The sequence below is a fragment of the Bactrocera oleae genome, chromosome 6 (assembly GCF_042242935.1).
Source record: "Bactrocera oleae isolate idBacOlea1 chromosome 6, idBacOlea1, whole genome shotgun sequence".
Classification (NCBI taxonomy): domain Eukaryota; kingdom Metazoa; phylum Arthropoda; class Insecta; order Diptera; family Tephritidae; genus Bactrocera; species Bactrocera oleae.
In genome coordinates, this window is record NC_091540.1 from 54,860,880 (window position 1) to 54,885,634 (window position 24,755).

The 24,755-nt window shown below is 35.5% G+C and overlaps 4 protein-coding genes and 1 long non-coding RNA gene across 6 annotated transcripts; 1 reads left to right on the top strand and 4 right to left on the bottom strand.

The window, feature by feature from the left end:
* Positions 1 to 6,227: 6,227 nt before the first annotated feature.
* On the top strand, positions 6,228 to 7,652 carry LOC106620204 (uncharacterized). 2 transcript variants are annotated; one of them, XM_014238626.3, is made up of 4 exons: positions 6,228 to 6,387; positions 6,483 to 6,890; positions 6,949 to 7,133; positions 7,198 to 7,652. In XM_014238626.3, the coding sequence occupies exons 1-4, from the start codon at positions 6,364 to 6,366 to the stop codon at positions 7,385 to 7,387; spliced, it is 807 nt and encodes a 268-aa protein (XP_014094101.3). In that variant the 5' UTR covers positions 6,228 to 6,363; the 3' UTR covers positions 7,388 to 7,652. The 2 variants fall into 2 exon arrangements, with proteins under 2 accessions (XP_014094101.3, XP_014094100.3); XM_014238625.3 differs by having other exon boundaries at positions 6,259 to 6,402.
* A 604-nt stretch (positions 7,653 to 8,256) lies between these two features.
* On the bottom strand, positions 8,257 to 10,751 carry LOC106626252 (uncharacterized). Its single transcript, XM_036362019.2, has 4 exons — positions 10,553 to 10,751; positions 9,071 to 9,182; positions 8,530 to 8,998; positions 8,257 to 8,474 (listed from the first exon to the last, which is right to left on the bottom strand). The coding sequence occupies exons 1-4, from the start codon at positions 10,595 to 10,597 to the stop codon at positions 8,363 to 8,365; spliced, it is 738 nt and encodes a 245-aa protein (XP_036217912.2). The 5' UTR covers positions 10,598 to 10,751; the 3' UTR covers positions 8,257 to 8,362.
* Positions 10,752 to 13,744: 2,993 nt separating this feature from the next.
* Positions 13,745 to 14,940, bottom strand: LOC106620207 (uncharacterized). Its single transcript, XM_014238630.3, has 4 exons — positions 14,806 to 14,940; positions 14,624 to 14,741; positions 13,979 to 14,564; positions 13,745 to 13,921 (listed from the first exon to the last, which is right to left on the bottom strand). Exons 1-4 carry the CDS (start codon positions 14,818 to 14,820, stop codon positions 13,792 to 13,794), a joined length of 849 nt encoding a protein of 282 aa, XP_014094105.3. The 5' UTR covers positions 14,821 to 14,940; the 3' UTR covers positions 13,745 to 13,791.
* A 2,618-nt stretch (positions 14,941 to 17,558) lies between these two features.
* Positions 17,559 to 18,955, bottom strand: LOC106620205 (uncharacterized). Its single transcript, XM_014238627.3, has 4 exons — positions 18,798 to 18,955; positions 18,520 to 18,643; positions 17,885 to 18,437; positions 17,559 to 17,809 (listed from the first exon to the last, which is right to left on the bottom strand). Exons 1-4 carry the CDS (start codon positions 18,810 to 18,812, stop codon positions 17,680 to 17,682), a joined length of 822 nt encoding a protein of 273 aa, XP_014094102.3. The 5' UTR covers positions 18,813 to 18,955; the 3' UTR covers positions 17,559 to 17,679.
* A 2,050-nt stretch (positions 18,956 to 21,005) lies between these two features.
* Positions 21,006 to 24,326, bottom strand: LOC138857731 (uncharacterized). The gene is made up of 2 exons (XR_011396917.1): positions 24,041 to 24,326; positions 21,006 to 23,984 (listed from the first exon to the last, which is right to left on the bottom strand). It is a non-coding gene; the product is annotated as an uncharacterized lncRNA (long non-coding RNA).
* Positions 24,327 to 24,755: the final 429 nt, after the last annotated feature.

Genomic DNA, 24,755 nt, shown 5'->3' on the forward strand with positions numbered 1-24,755 from the left:
TCACTCTCTCCAAGCCTCCACCAGGCGACAGACTGGACACAAATCCGCGTGAATTGAAAACAATTGCGCTTTTGATAGATATATGTGTATGTTAGAGGTAAAAAATATTGTGTTTTTGTGCTTGAGTCAGCATCGTTGTCAACATATCGAATGGGAGCACTCAGCTTAAAACCCCTCACCTAGTTATGAAACTTGTTCAGCGCACGCACACACCCTGTTCGCCGCTGAGGCCAGGTTTCCACTGGACAGCTCGGATGCATTCGATTGGAAATTTATGAGTTCACATCAAGCGCCACTTGAGCGAACCTACTACGTGTCCATCAGCTGCGATTCTTCCACTCTCCATTCTCCACTTCAATAACATCTGCTTTCAATTATATCGTCTGTTACACCTCTGTGTGTACATATGTATGTAAGTATCATTATTATTGGCCGTATGTTTCTGTCATGCCGAGTTGTGTGCTCCTGGCCATGACAGCCGAGCAGTGGAGTGAGTGATTCTCAATAAAATGGATTTCTCTTGTAATTATCAAAATTTCATAGCGTCTGCTGATGATTCAAATGAAAAGTGTGCGTGGACTACTGGTACTGATTAGGAGCTGTTATTGCTTTTGTTTATGTAATTGTAATGCAATTCTCACTTAAGGTCCATATTTGATGATCGAAAATCCAATCTTTGAAATTGCACTTAGCGAAGTCATTCGGTATAAATATATGAGAGTTTTGATTTATTTAGATTCGGAAGCGGCTTAAAACTTTTGATACTCAGAGAAAACTCTCAACACAAAAATAACAGAAGTTTTTTTGTATTGAAAACAGTTTTGTATTTTAGTGAAAAATACTCATTCTAAAACTCTAGATACTATTCACTTACATGGGAACAACTTCGCAGTATACGATTTCCAAATCACAAGTAAAACGATGAAAAAATATCCAAAAGAAAAGTTTATTTGTGTAGTCAGTGGTAGACATATGCTCCGAAGTCTTTCCTTCTTCTGTATCAACAGCGTTTGGTATCAGAAGAAACACAGAGTGGATACATATGTATCGGTTATGGACTCTTATGATACCGGTGAGCAACATAATATTTGACCCTATACATTGTCTTTTTAGCCATATAGACAAACCAAGATTCTCGTCGATATTAGTAGTAATGTTGTCGTTCGTCCTCGTCCTCTGTCCTCGCAAAGTAGGTGCGAGCATAATGAAGACTAATTTATCAGTAGTCTGACTGCTCTCCATATGTTCTACTACCCTAAACTTTATTATCTCTAGATAAGAGGCGAAGAATGCCAACTGATATGCTTTCATCTAAATAAATTATTACAAAGAGGTCAAATGAACCATTAATTGTCCTTAACATGTAAATTAAGAAGCCTTCAAACCATTAGAAGAAATTGATTAAGATATTGCTTCCAGCATTTTAAGCGTCTATATATTCGGTCGGTAACCATCGGGCCTTAACGTACCCTATCATTTTTGCAATCAGACTTATTGATTTTGAATATATTTCTTTGACGGTTTTTGCTTAAGAGTTTTGAGCTTTAAGGCTTTGTTGTTACCAGCTTTCCTCCAACTTTATTAATTTAGCAGTTTCGGAGCTAAGTACATTAATTATTATTGATATACTTAAGTATGTGTTTTTTCGAATACCTCCGTTTTGTGGGCGTGATAATAGAAGATTCCTCCCATCCCAGCTACAAATATTGATAAAAAAGCTTTTTTTTTTGCTGCACTCGAAGATATATACCTCCTCGTGGAACCTCGTATTGCATACTGAAGACATTAATACCCATAGTGTTGGGTAGAGTAAATGTTACTTCTTATCAAGCTAGACATACAGACAATTTAGAAATCGGTTGTTCCAAAAGGAAAAAGCATATTTGAAACAAAATTATATCGGCATACCTGCTCTACATGAGAAAAATTAAAAAACAAGTATCACGCTGCCAGTTGGAACTTTAAGGCCACATTTACTTTTCGAGCGCTTTGTGTGAAGCCAACAAAAGGAATCCTGCGTCACATATATTATATTAGAAGATGGCAGTTATTACTGAAATTCACTTAACATTCTAACACAAGCTTAGTTTTCCTTATCACATTTCTCAGAAATTACATATAAGCTTATTGTGACAGCAAACTCGCTAAAACAAATCATTGCAGAGCTTTGAGCAATAAATATTCACTTTGGGTGGCTTTCAAATGCAAAACTTGTCAGCAAACGAAATGCCAACAAAGGCTAGATGTTTTTAAGGTCGAGTAAGTACGACGAGGTATGCAAAGGCCAAAAATGAAACTGAAAATAGAAACCAAAATAAAATTTAAATGAAAAGTGGAAAAAACGAAATATCTTAAACCTTACAAGGCATTTAATATTTATTAAAGAAAAAAATGTTATGATACCACCTGTTGCAAGCGCGCAACCGCAGCAACATTGTGCAGCCCCATACGAAACTCTGCCCTACCAACAGCATCTGCAGTGAGAGCTATATGGAAATATAATAAAATAAAATATCGAAAAAACCGCAATAGGGGCAGCGCGTGGGGATTCGTACGGTAAGGTAATGCAATGCGTGGCATTTTGAGGTCCGTATCATCAACTTTGTGCTTATTGCGCAAGTTGCCATTTCGAACTGAATCACACTTATTCTTGTTATTGCTATATTTTTTATATTGTCAAGTCTCCTCCAAAAAAATAATATTATATTAATATAGCTCAAAAACCTCGATCAAGGCGAGTAAATATCTTGAGTTTGGCACAATGTTATTTTTAGCATTTGCTAAAATCCTACTGTGTAGGACTGTACTAGCCACCTTGAACCGATGAGTGCAGCACGTTCTTGCAAAGGAGCATTTTAGACAGAAAACAATCGAGAACCGACAAACAGACTAGCACCCAACTTAACTGGAATATGTGCACATCCGAAGGCTCATCGCATGCATGTGTGTGTGGGTATGGTTTTTCATTAGTTTAAGCGCAGGAAATGTGTTCTCGGCCTTATCATTTACAAGGTCTCACCTGAGCAAAGCCGTTCGGCTGCATTTGCTTTGCACTCGCTTCGATCTATCTGATGCCACCACAAAGGGGAACGGACACACCGATGCAAGGAATTTACAATGCAATGCAAATGAAATGGAACTGCTTCGATCACAGACCAATGGACGACAATGGACAACTGCCGGAATATGTACTGGCAGCGAAATGAATGGACAATCGAAAGTGCTGTAGGTGCCCTATGTGGAGGCCTAAGAATCAGAAATGAATAAGACAACAATTTAATGTACGCAAGTCTAGCTTTGTTGTTGTTTTGCTATGTTGGTTTTGTTGTTGTTCATGTTTGAGGATATTACTTCTGTTGTTGTGGGTTTGTTGTTATTGCTTTTGATATTTTTGTTGTAACTATTCTTTGTTGTTGTTATTGTCTTTGAGGATTACTGATGTTTTCGTTGTTTTAGTGGTTGTTGTAGCTGGTGTTTTTGTTGTTGCTGTTGTTGATACTACAGATGTTTTTCTGTTGTAATTGTGTTGTTGTTCTTATTTGTTAGTATTTTTGTTTTCTTCCTTTTTTCCAATCACAACTAAATCACACAAATATACACACATGCACACATTCACTTCGCCATAAGTACTCGTATATGTATATATTATACATCTATAAACACGTACTTGGGGCGCAGGTACTCGTCCACATGGGATCGTACAAGAATTTGCAATTATTTCTTTTTTCCTTATGGAAGTCAAAAGTTGTATTTACACTCGAGCAGGCAAATTCATCATCAAAGAAATTTCCAATATGGCCTCAACTGCCGCAGCACGAATCCGTATTTTATATCATTGCATATTCGCTGCGCCTTCATATATCATATGTATGTATGGCTGCAATACAGCGAATCACTTTTCAGCTTTTTCTTCCTCAACTTATTTTTCCTCTTGCATGGTGCATTGCAAATATATGCAGTTATGTGGGTTCAAAAGGTGCGTGTCGCATGTGGAGCAACTCTTGTTCCTGTGCTTTGCTTTTATTTGCCATTAGCGGCAGAAACACTGAGTGCTTGAACCAGATTGAAGGATTTTTGCTTTTGCCAACTCTTAAGTGCTCTTTTTGGTAAATTAACAGTGCGTGGTTGAGTCATAGGGTTTTATCATCTTTTTCGCAACATATTATGCTTTGGGTTCAGCTATAAGTGTCAACTTAATGATGACTGCTACAAAAAGGGTGGTAGCTCTTACACAACGGAAATCTTAACAAAAACTCAGTAACAACAGAATTTTTAAGTATTCCGTAATCTTCGAATTTTTGCCGCAACACCCTTTTAACCCGTAGATTAAGCCATATTTGATCGTCGAGAAGTCAATTCAAACTCTCGAATTCGATTGGTTATAGAGCGAAGGTTCTATTGCCTTCTTTATGTTTATAAATTCTAGAAATGCATCGTCAAGATATAATTAATAAAGAGCATGGTTGATCTTTCAAATATACCTATAATGCTGAGATATGATAGGTACTTGAATCATTCCACACCCCTATTTTTGTCAAAATATGTTAAATCATAACTTGAGAGGCATTTCGCCTCACTCAACGCATACACTTTCTTATTGTGATCATCAAAAATATTTCTGTACATTTTTTTTACTTGTTCTTACATTTCCAACAGGAAACCGATTCGATAAAAGAAACTCTTTCCTAGATTGGCACAACTTTGTTATGTTCATGTGAAGTTTGATCGCCATTTGACGCAAAAAGCTTGTGTGCGATTTTTACCACGTCAAAAATTTAATAGAGAGTTTGCTTGAAATTTTGTCGCTCAAATGGAATCCCGGCTACAGAATCGTTGAATTTTTTGAAAAAATCTATATTATCACCAATACAAGTGTTTGAGTGGCACTAAACATTCAGTTAAGGTCAAAAAGTCATCGAAAACTTGCCTTTTGCGAGTGGCGATAACATCGAAAAAGCTAAATTGCTTGAAAATCAGAGTGATAGCAGAGGATCTCAACATCTCCTAAGGATTGCCTCAATACATTTGGTTAATGTTTTGTAAATGAAACTTGCGATTGCTAGACTCGTACCAAAAGACCTGAGTCTTTTGCAAAAACGACGTCGAGTAGAGTTCGTAACAGAAATGCTTAACAAACGTAGCTGGGAACTCTACAATCACCAAATGCATCATTACTGCTGACAAGGCGTGAGCTTATGAATATGCCGTCTAAACTGTCCAATAATCTAGCGAATGGCGCTCCGGAAATGAGCCGCCCATTAATACATTTTCATTTCTTACTTTAAAGGTGCATTCACATACATCCTCCTTGCTTTACGTGACAGTTCATACTGAAAAAACGAAGCGCAGAAAACAAAGTTGTACAAAAGCATACATCGAACTATTCTGCCAAATCTAATGTCTGTGGATATTAATATATCTTCACTATCAAGCGAAATTATTCGCGAAAAAAAAGTCCTTTAGGCGCTAGTAGCAGTACAACTAAGCTGGGTTGAATTGATAAGGAACCTTAAAATCAATATATCGACAGTTAAAAATTAGCGTATTGGAAATATTGTTATTCATACGAATTGTTTCAACGTGTTTATAGAAGTATACGAGTGATAGAAAGCGATATTGCAATTTGGCAATAAAAACAGTAGTTTGTGACGTTATCAATGAAAAGAGTGGAAGACTTTGGCAACAATTACTAAGAAAGTTTGAAAGTTTTAGTTTATGTGGATAGAAAACCTGATAATAAGCAGACTTTCCAGCATGCTCTCGTTATCATTTTTTTCGAGCGTTGCTATTTATTACTCTCTTTTGTTACAGCTCCTTTGCTGTTCTCTTATTCGGTTGCAATCGAAATCAAAGTGCTCAAGAAGTCAAAGTCAAAAGTTATTCAGCGGGTCAAACCGATATTTTTTCATATCTGGGTTGCCATACTTTTCAGAACATAATTGATAATGAACAAATATTTTCCGTAAAGTCGTAATTCTTTATAAGCAATAATAGTCAAAGTATATTTGATTGTTATATAGTTTGGTTACAGTTGTTTACGATATTAAACGTTTAGTGAACGTTTTAGAATTTTACCTTGATGTCAAACCAGAAATTTATAAATATTTAAATATTTATCCAGTTTATTACTAGATAAATTAGATTTAGCTGGTTGTGAACTGAAACAAACTAATCAAATTTCTCTAAATTGCCTGATAAGATAACTCACAGTTCGAGGCAAACGATTTAAATGGCGACATCACAAACTAATTTCCAGTTGAATTGCGTTTCTTAGCGAATTGGCATTGCGGAAGTTGAAAATTTAATGAAAAAAGTGAAAAAAAATAAATAAATAAACTAAGTCAGTTTCAAAAATATTTCAATATGTTTAAATTCTTTTCGAAAAGTGTATGTGAGAAATTTGTAATGTCCTCGAACTCTTTCGTCTAATATAATATCTGTATTCATATACTCCTAATTATATATTTTTTTATTGTATTCAGTGTGTGTCTACCGTAGTTCTACTACTTTTGCTCTCCGAATCGTCGGATTTCGCTTGGGCTGCCTGCAATGCTTGCTCTGTTACGTCTAATTTAGCCTGCGTATCGCAAACCGAGTTCCAAGTGTGCATCGGTGGCCTACCAACAGGAACGGCGACTAGTTGCCCGAACGGATATATTTGCTCGACATCTTCTACAAGCATATGTGTATCGAGTACTGATACGAGTGTAGTTGGCGATTGTATTCAATGTGGTAACTGTGATGCTACCCAAACCTTTGCCTGCACTGGTGTACGCACGTACGCCCTTTGTTTAGGCTTAAGCTCTGCTAGTAGCTTGGGTGGCAGCTGTGCGCCCTATCATGTCTGTAGTATCGACTATCAATACATATGCGGCAATGAAACCTTGGGGGTCCGTATATAAAAGATTGTGGTAAAATTATTATTTAACTTGCGATTTTTATCCACAGATTTTACCCACCTGTTCCACTGCTGATGAAGCAGTTTCCACAACTACAACTGAGAGTACTACTACGACGATTACGACGACTACTTCAGGCTCGGTAACCGTGACCGATCCAGTTGCATATTGCCAAACGATACAACAAAATGGTCGTTTTCCAGTCGGCAATGAACTTACAACAACTTGTAAACAGTGAGTCGATTTCAATACTTCTTCTTTTAAGTGCTTATAAAAGTGTGTATTCTTTCCATTTTAGGTATGTCTACTGTTTCGTAAATAACAATGTTTGGAGTGGCGCACTCTACTACTGTCCAGGTGCTACTTATTTTGATAGTGCTACACGATATTGTTCACCATCTGTACCGGCACGTTGCGACAGTTCAACACAGTCGTTATATCTGCGGGGTTACGAACTAGTTTTCGACGATGCTGAAACAGTAGAATGAATAATACCGATTTTGAGAGGTTACACAGTTGAGTAGTTATAAATGGAAATGAGGTCAAGGTTTGGAACTTTGTAGAGGATTTTAAGTCCTTAGAATTTAGTCAAAGTTAAAAGTTTCGCTATGATGACGTCAGCAAAGCGGTACTGCCAAATCGAGCGCTAACTACGTAACTCTGTACTCTCTCACAAAGATTATTCATTTTTATATTTTTTTAGTTTAAGTACCAGTGTTATGCATTTAAATAAATATGAACAAGATGAAACAAGACCTTGATTTTAGAAATTATATTTGGACAGCAAAGAATTTCAAAAATTGTTACATTCCGAGCAGAAAGCAAGGAATAAAATCTCTTTCATATATGACATAACCGTAAGTGCTTTAATTCTTTAATATATAGTCGCAAAAAGTGAGTAAAAAGTAGTTTTACTAAAATCAGAAAAAACCTTTAGTCGATTTTCAAACTTGATTTCCGGAAGGGTAAGTTAGCGCCTGGGGGTCGGAGGCCTTTCTTTGCTCGCTTTACCAAAGGTTTTCCTCTAGTTTACACAAAAGACATACATATTTAAAGATACTTACAAAGGATTCCTTAGCTTGAGAAAATTTCAATGAGTAGAGTTCAGCTGTTACTTTGTTGAGGTACGATACAATAAAATTCTCCCAAATAAATTTTAGGAAAGCTATTTAAGTAGTTGTTCTTTGTAGGACATAGGCGTGTCCGAGTCTGTTCTAATTTTGTAGAGTCGACTCTTGAGATAACGGTTTCTCAGTTGGTTCCTATTTGTGATGCTATGACTTCAATATTTGTGTTTAGTAAGCTTCATATTTTCTCGCAAGTTTAGGAGGACTCTCCCGTGAGATAAAGAGAGAGAGAGAGAGGCTGAAGCAGAGAAGTCTGCGTATATTTTTAAACATAAAATATATTTTTTACCAAAATATAACGAAGATATTTTTTGAAACAAGTATAATAAAATTTATTCAAGTACAGTATGCTGGCTGATCAATAGTGCAAGCTTTAGATTCTATGCTAAAGTATGTGTTCGGAGCGCATGAATACTCAACACCTCTCATATTACGACAGTGTATATATCTGAAAGAAGAACACAAATTAACTTACAATTCCTTTGATTTATAACAGACTTCACCTTTTGCAAAAGGGATCGTTTGGCATGGTCGGATAGAGCCCACTCCGCGTTTGTTGGGCACAAACCTCATTTGGTGTCAATGGAATTGTACTAGTTGCAATAGTAGTTTGTGTAGTGGATGTACTTGTTGTTGTTGTCGTTTCAGTGGAAGAATCGACAACATCACAGGTAACAGTATATTCTCCGGCGGTACTAACGCAAATCGCATCACTCGTTGCGTCACAAACAAATCCACTGGGACAATAACCCACCTGGCCGGTGGGACGTACAGCGCCATAACACATTTGGAATGTGGTGCGACTTAAGCAAGCAAAGAGCGCATTAGCCTGAGCCGTACATTGTCCACAAAGTGATGTGGAACCACAACTGGGCGCACGTGTTGCACTCGCTTGTAGACAGATAGCGTTAAATTCGGTACACTCGAAACCCTCCTTGCAGTGATACAGCACGTCCATATTGGGATTGCTGTCTGTTGAAAAGTGAAGACAGCTTCAGTACTTACAATTGGTGAAAATATTTTATAAAGAATTATTAGGCTTACCACCGAAGCAAAGATAGAATGACGTTGAATTGATGCAGGCGACTTGATTCTCCTGGCAGACATTACACTCAGCGGATGTTGAGTTTAAGAAAAAATAAATGCAGACTGTTACCTGTAAATATACGGTCGAAAAGTTACTAATAATTTATTAAAAGTTTTAAAATAAATTAGATTTCGTTACAAATGCCATACGAAAATTTAGTTTTGTTAAGCTATCTTAGATATTGACGGTATATAAAACGGTAAAATGTATAGATTATGTGTATGGAGGCCAGGAGAAGTACTGAACCAATTTTTAGCACCAAGCTACGTTACTTTATTAAGTACCACATATTTGCTCTTTATTTCTTTAAGATATCAGAGGGATCGGTATTTTCAATATAAAGTCATGGCTATACGCACTGAAGTCCTCATAATCGGTACTGGGAGTCTTGAAAAGTTATGGTCCAACTTCGAACATACTTTGTTAAGTGGTGCTACACTTCAAGGCACTATTTTTTGTTCCTATATCTTCATTAGTGATTGATTTATCTATTGTAAGGTGAAAATATTTGATGGAGTTTAAAATTGTTGTACAAGGGAAGTAGGTGTGGTTGTCACCCATTTTCGAACTGTAACGAAAAGATGTCAAGATAATACTGCACCGAACTAAATTTTATAGGAATTAAACGAGTCGTTCCTGTGATATGAGATTTCATCAAAGGGTGGGTTGTTAAATTTTTTAGTTGATGCATATGCAGCCTTTCTTTGGCATCTTTACTGAAAAAATATGTACTCTTGACGTCTTCACTTTAAATTTTAGCGAGAGCGCACTTCTAGTAGGTTTCCACATATCATTTGTGTAGAGAGTATGAAGCCGTGGTTATTATCAGATTTTGTCCATTTTTACACTGTATGATCAGGCGCTAGAGGGAACCCCAGTTACGTCTTTGGTATCAAAGCTTTTTACTTAGTTTCATATAGATTTTCGATAAACGGCACGCCCACATAGCATCGGGTCGATTTTCCTCATCTGCAATGCCAACCTATTCGTACCAAGGAATACATTCCTCACATTACATAAAGATAATCTAACGGACAGACAGACATCCGGAATTCAACTCGTCTCATCATCTGTATAATTTTGATATAGCCATTAGTTTCATATGTTACCAAGAACTTTACCTACGAAGTTGCTATACTACGAGTATGCATAATTAAGCAAACTGGTATTAACTCATGAATTCTCTTGTAAAAGAAATTTAATATTTTTTTTTGGGTACAGTTCAAGTTTAATTTATTATGTGGGCGTTAGAACCCTAAAATGCCAATTGAAAATATTTTAATATGCTGCGCTGAAGAATATTTTGATAAATCCAATTCCGTATAATATTTTTGATTAAAAAATTTCAATTTTCACATTGTGAAATCCACATAATATTTATACTCGTATAGTATGTAAGACTACACCTCCGTGACCAAAAATAAATTAGTTCCTCATACTTGCAAGATAAGAAAAAGCCATTTCTTTATGCCGCGTAAGGCCATTTTGTTGCACTTTCAATAAAATGTAATGTATTCAAAGTCACTCAAAAATTTCCAATATTATTTCAAATACACTTGTTATGTTTCAACTGAATTAAATTCTTAACTTTTTATAAGTTTTTTTTTTATCCGTAACTTTTCTTAGCTAACGCGGCACAACAACTGCTAGCGCAATGAACTTTGCATATGCTTTTAAATGGGTTCTGTACTAGAAGTATATTTGAGGTATTTGCTCTCTGGCAATCTTGTCCATTTCTTCTCATCAGCAGTTGTTTGTTGATAACTATTTTTCGTGCTAATTGGCTTGTTGATATTTTTAATTTAACTCCCGAAAACATAAAGCTTACGAGAATTTAGATTAAGAGCGCATACAAATAGTTGGAAGTGGGAATGCAAGTCATTGTGGAGTGTGTTTTTTTATGTTTTTATGGCAAGCCTCAGCTCTCATAAAATTTTTCTGACGGGATTTGAAACACTGGTAATAGTTTGGCTTTCAAAACCAATTTCGAAGAGAATCTGTGATAATCGTGATACGAAAAAATCGAGATACACTTTTTGTAAATTGCAGTTCTTCTGGAATTCGCAAATATTTTTGAAAACATTATGGCGGTATTTTTTTTAAATTTGGAACTCTACATTTTAAATCTCTTTATTTTATCCAACTAAAACCATAAACATTGATCGTTTCGAACTGTAATCCACATCATCCATTCTTTATTGTAAAGTCCCGTGCCTTGCAACTGAACCTTTTCGTAAGATTTGGAAATCATATAATAGAACGAGGTGATAAAATCTACCAAATAATACTCGTATTTTCTGGCATCATCTTAATATGAACTTTTTTATCTTCTGGAATACTGACATTAACGGAACGGTCGAAGTGGCTTTGAGAGCTCGTTTCAATTTGGCAACTTAGCATTTATCGTAATAAATGAATGAGTCTTTTCTCTTAGATTGAAATCTTAATCAGCTTTGGTGTAATCTTGGCTAAGACGCCTCACATGAGATCGACTCCTAATCTGCGAAGATCTAGCTCTTTAAAATATTTTCGTCATGACACTAGGGGTGCTACACAAGCTATAAAATATAAGACGATTTATATAAATAAATCTGGGTACTTCTAGTGTTGGTATTGCTTATTATATAATATAATATAATACAGTCAGGCAGTGTGCATGGTAATATTATGCTTAAAACCACAGTATACTAAACAAGAAAACCAGAAAATGTTTACAAATTAATATAGAAGCTAACTGTACATCTTTTATGTATACATATGTATACCTAACTCTTTAAATACTTAAAGCGTGTGAAATTAAAGAGGAAGACATTCTCTGCTTCTGTTGTCAAAATTAAGATAAAATTCAACCATAATCTGTTTGTTTGAGTAGATAATTTTGAACTAAGCATAATGAAGTAATTTCAGCACATACATCGTGAAGAAATAAGAAGTGAATTCGTCAAAATATGAGGGCTACTATATTTTTACTTGACTTTGATAGCATTAAATCTAAAACACTTTTTCTTGCTTAATCGAGCTAGATAGCTATTTTAAGCTCTTCAATGTACCCGTCACTCCATCACGTGTTAAGTTTTTCCTTTTTTATTTTGGGAGTATATTTACCTTCGAACACTACAAAAGTTGACTCATTCGATCATTGTTTCTCAGAAAGCTTGGAGTAGAAATTGTAATTGACAGTGAAATATCCTTAGTACTTCAATCGACTAAGCTGTATATTTTTGCTAACTATCTAGTCAGCTGTATAAAAAAATGTTATCTAATCACAAAGCTCATGACTTCAAAATCATAGTTTTACTGAAGCTTCGACTATATTCTCTCTAGTAAGTATGAAGGTCATAAAAAGACAAGGAAAAACGTTAACAACTTTCTTGGAGAAGTCTTGGACAACATGTTGTGCCAAAACTGGTGAAGATATCTCGTCAAATAAAAAGTATTTCATTCAAGAACAAGATTTGGATTTTTTGGGAAGAAAAGAAAGTGTGCAAAATTACAGACTTATGTCTCAAAAACTGAGGAGCTAAATAAGCAGCGTATATACAGACAGACGGATAGAGGGCAAGACAGGCGAATATAGGTCAATATAGGTTCAGCTCATCATACTGATCATTTCCATACATATTTTATAGGGTCTCCGACGTTTCCTTTTGGATGTTACTAATTTCGTGGGAAACTTAATGTGCCATGTTCAGGGTATAATGAATACAAAACAAGAAAAAACTCAACTCATTTATAAATACAATTTAGAGGGTCTCCGACGTTTCCTTCTGACTGTTGTAAACTTCATGACAAATTTAATATACGCTGCTTAGGGTAGTCATTACTACTTACTATATACTTGTAAGTACATAGAAGAGTTTAATCTCCGAAGGTTGTAAGAATGGGTTTGAAAACATAACAGTACAAAATTAATACTGGAATGGATTGGATACGGGATATGTCATATTTTATATTTTGCTTAATTTTTTTTAAGAAGGTACTAAAGATAAATCTTACAAATATGATGTCTTAAATTAGTAATAGTTATATTATCGGCATCACCTTTCAGTTCAAGCTGCTATGATTTAAGCCTCTCGGGTTTTCTTTGCAAAATTTCTTGAAGATAAGTCTACATAGTCAACACACACACTACAAACCAAATCGTCACTGAGAATCAACTTAATCTATTTGGGAGAGTTTTTCAAAAAAGCATGTTGTTGATGTAGTGGTACAAAACGTCGAGCGCTCAATACTTAGCAATTGTGTTACGTGACACAAGATATGGGGTGGGGTTCACGAAATATTTTTGAAGTGCTTTCGAAAATAATTAATATTTACGATTTTTAGGAACTCTTAGGTCTATTTGAAGAAATATTGCTTTTGCTAAATAGATACTTATTTGTAAAGCTCTCTTTCGTAATAAATAATTAGAGTAGTCTCTAGAGAATGCAGTATCGAGTCTAACATTTATATAAATGTATGACCAACTTGATTAGGATTAGACTCAAGATCGTTCCACAACCCTTCCGTTTTTCGGTCAAAAATTATATATATCACCATGAGAATATTCTCAATTAGAATCGCTATAGACCTGTACTCGTATTTACTTATGAATTATGAAGTCAGCAGTATCAATACAAATTATAGTACAGTTATTAATTTAGTATTTAATAATTTTATTGCTTCAAAAGTTTTTATTTCATACACAGTTATTTGGTTTAGTAGTTTGACAGCTTCTTATTTCCGAATTAAAAAATCTTCGAGCAGGACACTGCATTATGCGCCCGATGAGTCCCGAACCAGAGCCGGAGCTTGAGCAATACAAGTAGCTGTAATAAATGTATTATAGATACATAGAAAACCATTAAAATTGTAATTACTCTCACGTGGCACAACTGTTGTCAGCAGGATTTGGATAACGGCCAATAAGGGTTTGACTTGAACAGAACTCCACGGGTGATGGACTAGTCGTAGGAGCCTCATTTGTTGGAGTATTTGTTGAAACTTCCACCATAGTAGGATGAGTAGACGGTTCTGTGATGGTCTCTGGTTGTGTGGTCGTTGTATTTATTGGGGGTGTGGGTTGTATGATTACAGTTGGACGGGCTGACTCACTGCTCAATGGCATATCCACAGCCACACTTACATCACACATATCAGCTGGATTGGTTAGGCATTCATTTACACACGGCACTTTACCGGTGTGCGCCAACGATGTGCGACATACTTGACCGGCGGGACAGGACGCACGTATATCGGTCAGCGCATATCCCATACACATAGTGAATGTGGTCCGGGCGGTGCAGGTGAAGCCACCATCCATAACATCGGCGCACTGGCCGCATTGTTTAGTGTTGCCACAGGCGACCTCTATATTGGGATTACTGTTGGGATCCATACAAACTGGACCCAGTGCGGTGCAGACCTCATCCTCATTCGGACAGCTGAATTCTTCACCAAAATTTGGCAAACCTATCGAACCAGATTTGTTATAATTCTTTTCTTATAAAATATTATATTTCTGTACTTGCCGCCGAAACAAAGATGAAATGTGTTGTTGCTGGCGCAGGCGACGCCATTACTGTTGCAAATGTAGCAAGTCGCGGCGCTTCGGTGAATTGTCAGTATGATAACATATACTGCGAAAAGCTGGTGTAAAAAATATGTTTTATTTTATTTAAACAAAATTATACATTTGAAGATAATATTTTACCGCTAATTTATACATGTTGGTCTAGTGTCTATAGCACAGTAACGCTTGTGAACGTTGAACATGTATGGGCTGACTAACTGTTATCTGCTGGATGTTACTTGTTTTATGGGCGTAATGTACGTTTAACCCTTTCACTGCCATTACAGTTCATCGGTCTTTTTTACTTTCTGATGGATTCGCGGAAAGCTCTGGAATTTGGGTTGACATAAAAATACTGATGAATAAAACTCTCTTTTTAACAAAATATCGTCACATAATTTGAGACAAATTATTGTCTAAGGCAACACTGCAATCTCCGGACAAATTGTTCAGGTCGGACCACTATAGCATGCAAACTTGTTGATAAAAATGAAGATAAAGATCTTGTTATACTCTTTTATGCTATAAGAAATGAAATTGTAATGGGTATTATAGCTTCAGTGCAGCCAAAGTTAACGTTTTTATCTTATATATATATAAGCTGAAATTTATGTCTAAAGAAAAAAGTAGGAAAATAAAGTAATGGCAAAAGATAATACTTATTTTAGACCAAATTCTTATTTCAAGAAACCCGATGTACAAAAAAGTGTTACATGAAGTAACGCACAAAATCTGATGTACCTAATTTGGTAATGGAAAGTGGGTCACATATGATAGGGTTAAGTGAAATCGATCGTGCTTGAATCGTGGAGAGCCAGCATAATATTTATGGTCGGGAAGGTTTTGCAATGTGTTTAATGGTATTATCAGGGCAGCATCTATTATGTGCTGTTTTTCTAAAGCCAAACTCTTCTTTATGACCTATATTGTCGACAATTAAACAGGAGAGGAATTGTGATCCATTAGAACAACGCTAGGCCAAACACGTCGATAGGGACTCGCCAGAAGTTTCAGTAGTTTGGTAGCAGGACTCCTATGCATCCACCTTATAGTTTGGACCGAGCACTAAGTTATCTCTATCCGTTCCTGTCTATGGCGTAGGATTTTGCTGATGGAAAATTTAGCTGATTTAACTTCAAAATGGCAACAAGTTATCGAACAAAACGACCTAGACTAGACCTTAAGTAACAACTGGTACTATACTTTAACAATATAAATATACATACTTACACTTCCCTGGACCGAATAATATAGTTCTTTAGTTTAACCATCTAAATTCGTGGTTGTTACCCGGTTAAGTCATTTAAGATATTTTGATGAACGACGAAGATAAATTGTTGTTGTTAAATTTCAACTAAGATAAAGTGTAAAGAATCCAACATGCTTTGAGGATTAAATTATATTTTGCTCAGCAGTTTGAATGATTATGATAATAATATAGCATTTCTGTAAATTAACAATTGCGCTATAAATCTGTGAGACTCGCCTATTTGGGTTCAAGCATGTTTGATTTTAATTTCTTGTGTGTTTTCAGTACTTTAGATATTTTTGAATTCCGAATAGCACAATCTTATAAACCAATAAGAAAAAACATAAACTTCAGCGGAACCGAAGCTATAGTACCCTTCACAGATAAAAATCATTTCATTTTGATCTGGCAGTTTGTATCACAGCGATATCTTATAGAAGTTCGACCTGAACAATTTTTTTGGAGATTAAAACTTTGTATTGGTTGTTAATCCATGTCAAATGTCGTTCAAATACCTTGGCAAATAAAAGAGTTTTTCGTACAATGACTTTAGTTTGATTGGTCAGTTGTATGGCAGCTTTATGCTATAGTAGTCCGATCTGTACAATTTATTCGGAAATAATAGAGACGCCATGGTTAATAATCTATGCCAAATTTTATAAATATATATTGTCAAATAAAAAAGTTTTCCTAATAAGAAGTTGATTTTGTTTGCTCAGTTTGTATATGCTATAGTTTCCCGATATCGACGATTTCGGCAATTGAATAATTTATTGAGAATAAACGGACGTGTGCAGAATTTCAGTTGGATATCTCAAAACCTGAGGGACTCACTCGCGTATATACTGACATGGCTAAATCGACTCAGGTCAGGCTGATCTTTTATATACATATATATTTTATAGGGTCTCTGACGTCTCCTTCTTGGTATTAAAATATTTCGTGAAGATTGAATAGTAAAGAGACGACATTTTCATTGTTGTAAGCTTTAGCTTTGTATGGATCTTATAGGAACAAATCTAATAATAATTTTTCAACTTGCACTCAGTAATAAAAGATTAGCGCTTCGAAGAACGTTCCGCTTCCTAATAATATTTGTAAGAATCGGTTTCTTAGGTTTACAAAAATCTGTCCACTAACTTACTTGAAATACAATAATTTTGAAATTATCTCTGCAGCTGTTGTTTTTCGATGTCTGTTTGCCGCTATAGCTGAGCTGTTTGGGCGTACATCTCGACTCGTATTGTCGTAGGTTCAAGGTATTGAGTTTATTTTTAATTATCTCAGTCAATATTTGGATTGAGTTTTTTGTTTGTTTACTGCGCTTTTATAGAAGGGATTAATTACTGTATACAACTCACCCAAGGGTTTTATTATAAGAGCGTTAATCGCTTGTCTCTAAATAACGGTGCATTGCGTGGAGTCCAGTAGATAGAAGACGTATAGTCGTTAGTTTATGTTTAGCTAGTATGACGTGAGTAAAACGATTCAAATATTATTGTGTGATCAACTGTATTGTTGAGTTTTTCAGTAGAAGAGACGGAAATGGGTTTTCCTCGCCTTCTGCTGACTCCAACTCCTCCTTTCTAGCTTCTTCCTAAGTTCTTTGCTCATACTCTTTTAGGTTACATTTAAACAATAGCAATTAAAAGAAGATAAGCTTCGCTTTGGCTTTATTTAAAATCGATAAAATTTCTTATTAATTATACTTTCTACATCCCAACCCTATCCTCTGACAATTTTATAGTTTTTCAATATTTCTATATCTAAGTACAACCCGCTAGCTGAGCAGCTTGACATCTATTTATACTCGGATTAAAGTATGTTGTGCCAGCGCAAGTCATCAGACGACCAACTAAACCACCAGTTGTACGATTCGCGCTACAGTAGATATATCTGAAAGTATATTAAGAATAAAACATGACTATAAGTTCTTCTGAAATCGTTGAAGAATGCAGTGCGCACACTTACGTTCGACATGTGGCGTCATTCGGATTCTGGTAACGACCTACTGCAGTTTGACTACCACACACAGCATCCCCCGCACTTAAAGTCGTGCCTGCACTGGAACTACTCACAGTTGTTGGACTTTGAGTGGTGTCAGCAGTGGATGTTTGAGTTGCCGATGTTGCACTGGAAGATGTTTGAGTACTGGCCGTCTGAGTTGTGGGCGTAACAGTTGTGGCATCCGGAGATATAATATCGCACATATCCTGAGTATTAGCCAAACATTGACTGGCACAAGGATTTATACCACCATTCGCACGGGAAGTTAAGCAAACATCATCATTGGGACAGGTGCCAGATACACTTGATGGCACTTCATCTTGACACATGACAAACGTGGTTTGGCTGGTGCAAGCGTAAGCGCCATCTGAAATACCAGTACAAAGTCCACATTGTTCCGTGTCACCACAATCAGCTTGAATATTTGGATTGCTTTCGGGATCGGCACAAATCAGTCCCAAATTGGTGCAAACATCGCCGGTATTCGGACAAGAAAATACGGTTCCCTGTGGTAGGCCTGTGTAAAGTTGTGTGATTGATTAAAACAACTGTGTCTTTGGTAAAAAAAAAAACCAAAAAAAAAACTGCTGTTTACTTACCGCCAAAGCATAACTGAAAAGTGGTATTTGAAATACACGCAGCGCCATTATTCTCGTTGCAAACATTGCAATCGCCGTTGCACAGTCGCGCCGTCAGCAAAGCGATGAGTATTATGGCTGTGAACTGTTGGAAGAAATAATGCGTATATTAAATTAAAAAATTTTTGTTTGATACATTTTTGTTTCTTTATAATTTTTTATAATATTTATTATATTTTGTTTAAAGTTTTTTATAACTAATTTCTATTTTTTTTTTTAATTGCTTGTTATCTGCTTACGCTAAATTGCCACATTTTGTTATTTCTTGCAATCTCTAGTAACTATTGTATCTCTTCTACTAAAGTGTTTTACAACTAAACTCTTTATAACGGTTGCTGTGGATTTTATATTTTTTCGGTTGTTGTGTTCTCGGCAGACATAATTTATATTCTGTCACTTTGAAAACTAGATTACGCTTAAATACATACGAATGTATATTTGCGTAGATTAAATTTGAAAGCGTTTGTGTGGCGCTCATTAGACAACTTCAAGGAAAATGTACTTATGTATAAACAAATGAGGCGCGTTTAACTGTAGAAGGTTAAATAGAAATGAAAGTAGCCGGTTCTGCTTTATGATTTTTAAGAATCTTCCAAAAATAGTCGTAATTTGAGTCAATAGGATCATGATTTTGATGAGTTCAATCTGCCATACACCTGTTTTAAGCCAGTTCGAGAATATCCTTAGTTAGTAGTAGTATAGAAGATTTTTGTAATGTCAGCTGGATAAATTTTCTTATAACCCCCTCTCCGTGTATTAACTTTCTAAAGGTTTGTTGACATTTTCGTCCTCTGTGGCTTACCGAAATATGAAAATGATAAGATTAATGATGGTTACTACTTGTCGATGTAGTAACTTTTAAGTAGAAATAAGGCAAGAATGATATTGGATCCACAATAAACTCACAGTTTAAGCCGGTTGCGCTTCAGATCTAGATTTTGTAAACTTATAGCGAAGAAAATCTTAACCCAGTAGACTTATGCTGCACCGCCTTTTTCAAATATTGTGCAACAAGGACCTAGTTAACATAAGCTTTTAACAGACTGTTTTTTTGGTTTACATTTATAATTGATATGAATGCTCGAAATATTAAGCCTATGCTATTTTATTGCATTCGGCCAATATTTCTGCAGTCAGCATAAGTATCTCCGTTGCTCTGAGTCAGACAGATGAGAGCCGTAACCATCGTATTCCACGTACGATAGGAGAGAAATGCTCCTGACTATTGCAGTGTTTTTCAAATCGAGGTTGCTGCCATTAAAGTAGCGGTAGTTTTACTACTCCAGAGTGCATCCTCCTTTAGAAAAGTGAATATCCACTCTGTTGGCAGGGCGGCAATACTAGCCTTGTGTGTTACTACTTGATGGCTGTGCTTCACGAGAGTTTGGCCAGCTCTGGTCTACCATTGGTTTAAGCGTAAAGCTGAGAAGAGGCACCAGAGCCACGCTATCAGTTGAATGGGAACAGGTCGATGCTCCCCTCATCGTCCGTGCATTACTACTGAATAGATGGGCTTCGCGGAAGCTTGACCGGTTCAGGCGCTGTCGCAAGATTCTTTTGGCCCAGAATCTCTTATAATTCAGTAAGCTATTTTCCCTCAGTAGGACTACCCCCTCCCTAGTTGTGGGGGTTCTAACAAGCCATTGGCATATCTTGATTGTCCCGCGTTTGCGAGATCAGGACTTAAAGAAATGGAAGCTTACACTTTAAGATATCCAATCGAACTGGTGGGAATAGAAATTAAATGCCTGAGCAAATTTGTAATCGTGACAAGGCGCTTTGTTCAAAAAGGACTGCATATAGTGTAATTCAAGTGGGATCTGTAGATCAGCCATCGAACCTAACCTAGTATAATCTAAGGAGAAATGAGCACACATTTTCAGTGAGATATCAAAACTCTGCTAACAACGATATATTCTGTTAGTTGGAAGACTGAGAAGAGTAGTCGTCTATGTATCTATGTAATGACTTAAAATTAGAAGTGGTCAACGAGGTTTGCCGAGATTGAGAAATGTCAGCGAAGAGAAAACTCTGAAGCTGTTTAAAAGGGAAACTCAAAAAAAGAACGGTGTAAATAAATGTTGAAATAATATTACATATGGAAACTGTGTAAATTTAGGAGAATTGTTACATACATAGTCGTTTATGGTACATATATATACATATATCTTTGTAGTTCTCACAGTTTACAGGAGTTGTGACAAAATCAAATATATTTCACATATTTTCCAACTTTGCGCTGGTTGAGATTCACAACATAACGTAACTTCACGAAGCAAACGTTTGTCTGCTATCACAGCTATCTCGGATTAATAAAATTTGTATGAACATCTGCGTATTATCTGATTTATATGATTTTTATTTACATTCAGTAGTTGTTATCATTCCTCAACTGTGTTTTGCTACCGAATAGCGATATAAAAAGCTGTCTGAGCAATTAAAACAAATTTAGTCATAACTGAGCAAGAAAAACACACGGTATTCTAATTAAAATGAAGTCCCACACACAGATATGCATTTCGGTAAGAAAATTGAAGACCTCTTTTATTAGAACTACATACAAATATGCTCAAATAATTAAAAAAAATGTTATTTATAAATATTTTTCTCCGATTAGTTGCTTCTCTTAACAACAATCAGTTTACTGGTGCAACAGACAATAGCGGCGTGCGGTGTCTGTGGCAGCAATGGCATTGCCTGCATCAGTGAGACGCAATTCAATATTTGTTTTAACAATCAACCCGACAACAGCACTGTCCAAGAATGTCCCAACGGTGGCACCTGTACTAGTCTGCTGATAAAATGTTCGAACGCAGCTAATGCTCCAGCTGATTGCACTGCCGCAACTTGTGGCTGTACCGTGGACAGTCCTATGTTTGTTTGCACCAGTCGCACCACCTTTGCTCAATGCAATGGCGCGGAGGTCGTCACAACGGGCACGTGTCCGACCGGTTTAACATGTGCGGCACAGAGAGGCGGGGATATTTGTGTCGATGCATGTTATTTGGATGGTGAAATAGAGTGCGATCTCGATGCTCCTGCGAGTTAAATACATCGTTCTTCGAATAGAGAATTGCTTGTACTTCTCTAGGCTAAAATTGTTTGTTGTATAAATAAAGATAAAAGTCAAATATATGATATATTTAGTTAAATCAATCTTTCTATAAGTTTTTAATTTGGATATACTTAATACCAACATTAGTCACCCAGTAACGAACTCATCTGCGGTGTGAGAGAGTGAGTGAGAGAACAAAAATCAATGAACCGACTCGTTTCCTGTGTAATAGGGACAGAAAAACATTAATTTTTTAATATTCTAATGAACTCTTGCCTATATGTTCCTATAAATTGTACATTATGAAAGCTCGTTGTCGAGTATTTTTATAAAAATTCGGGTAATAATGAGTTAATGATGAAATGTCGATTGCGGCTGTTAATAATGGATTTATTTTTACCCAGAAGAGGGTATATTCAGTTTGCCACGAAGTTTGTAACACCCAGAAGGAAACGTCGGAGTATATAAATTTATAAATGATCAGCGGGAAGAGCTGAGTCGATTTAGCCATAACCGGTTGTCTGCCTCTATCTGTATATACGCAATTATATTATCTGGCTATTATACAAACTGGGCGATCGAAATCAATATATGGTAAAGATCTTGATACAAGATAATTTTTCCTTATTACAAGTATGTAAGCGTAATTCGACTTGAACATTGTTTGTATCACCGAACCTGGCTAGAAAGAACAGTCACTGCATTTTCCTTTGGATGTAAATCGTTGGCCGGTTATGTTATCAGATTAAGTTATTTTATATGGCCAAAGGAAATGAACTAGTGAATTATAGCTTCAGTTTGGTTGAACGAACTTTAAGACTTTTCGAAGATCCACGACTTGGAACTAGTCTCACGCAAATTTAAAGCGGGGTTATCAGCCGCAAATCTAACCTATAAATGATACCAATGTAGTCTTCCCGAAGAAGTGCACGCGCTGTAATAATGATATAGTCTAGAATGTTGAAATTTGTCTCGGATTAGAAAAATGACATATCTTCATTGACAGCTATATTTTTCGTATTCGATCTGTCGTATTCTTGGAACACAGCTGTAATCATCATACACTCATTTAAGTACATTTACTTTATATAAATTTGTCGAAATGTACTTTAAACTTCGGAGTTATATTATCGGTATTTTCTTTCCACTTCCACAATTAGTAGATCGAGCTAGCAATCTACATTTTTTAAACTCTTTTCGAAAGTTCTATTAGATATTTTTAAGATTTTGCTTAATCCCCGACAGAGCTCTTATTATTGCCATACTTCTTTTATAATTTAAAATTTCTGATCAGAGCCTCAACTCTCTCAGGTCACTACGATTGATGAATACTTGAATATATTTATTCCGCGAATTATATTTTTTCAGGTCTAACCTATTTGCTAAAGTCACATAAGGTTTCTTTAACAAAAAGTTGAATGTTGAAAAATTTTTTTTTTTTCTTCAAAACCTACATGTCCCTAAAACAACCACGTGTGTCACTCGAATCTTCCATTATCTTTTACACATAAATCTTTCTTAAAGGTTAACAAAACAAACCCCTAAATTCTTTGTTGGCATTAACTTCTCCGACCTTCCGAAAAAAACCCTGAAATCATGAGCAAAATGTATACCAATTCATACTCACTAGGGTTTATTAAACTTTTTTTTAAAGACGTCTATGGCGTTTCGGTCATAAACAATAGAGTTGATAATCTTTTTAGTGGTGAACGCTTACGAAATGTGTGTCTAAACAAATATTTTTATATCTTCTTACTTATATTTATACTAACAATATTTAGAATTATTTAAGTTTTCATTCATGCATCCAACGCTTTCGCAAATATCTTAATTAAAGTTGATAATATTTTGAAAGATAAATATTATGGGTTTACTTTTTAATTACTTTTAATTTAGGGAGCTTAAGAGAACCTTGAAAAGTATTTTGCAAACAAAATATTATTACTAATTTTTGCACAGTGCATTCTTAAGGTGAAATGCACTTCTACTAATTTTGATGATATAGCGCTATTAAACTTAAAACTTTAGAAGTAATTTCTTTAAGTAAACAACACTTTAACGAAACTGCATATAATTGGTAATTAATCAGTCAGATCTGAAGTCAGATACCATCGCGCTCGACAAAAACCGCTAAGTGGCGCCATAACTTTGACCAAATCTACATCTTTCATTTCTTTGCTGTATCAAATATTCCACTTTTTAGCTTTTCCATACTAACTTCGGAAATTTTCTACACATATTACTAAAACAATATCCTTTCACGTCCAACGCTTTTGCAAATTGTTTTATCATTCCCTTTCATATGACGTTTAAAAGATTTTCCAGTAGACTTAAATTCAAATGTACCTTTGTTGAGAGTTGCCACTTTTCGCTAATTTCAAAATCAAAATATTAAAATTTTTTTTTTGTTTAAACTTTCAGTATTACCAAATGGTTGCCCACCACCATATGATTTCAAAAAAAAAATTCAAAATATATTTTGCCAGATTTTAATTTGAACGTGAAGTGCAATAATTTTCCAAATATTTTTAGATAAAAAAATGTATTTGAAAGTTAATTTCAAATGCAAGTTGTTGCAAAATGTCTTAAAAAATCTCAGTTTTTGGTATCAAAAGATCACTTTATGAACTTATTTTTCAACTAGTGCGATTAGATAATCGCTAAAAACTATGAACTGTATTACAAACCATTTCAAATTTCTGTTTCAAGCAAGGACATGACACCAGCTTGCGACTTAATTTAAAATATTATATTTGTCGGTTAATATTTGTTTATAGGTATCACAAACAATATTTACTTTTAAAAACACCCACGTGTATTCATATGTAAAACAATGTCTTACGTTATTGACTCATATTATTTCGGTTGAAATCTACTAACGCTGGGAAAGAATCATTATCCATACATAGTGAAAATTTTATTTGATATGAAAACAGTTAATCCAGTTATCATTGTCAGCTTATCTCCAGAAGTCAACATACGGTAGCTGTTTAACATAAATCATCTGCATCCCTAAAATATAAATGAGCGAGATAAACATCCAAATGGGCTCGTTTGATAAAAAATATTTCTTACGAAATTTGCGTTATTTGTTTTATTTTCGCTATTTTCACGCTATTTGAATCAACGCACATGCACACAT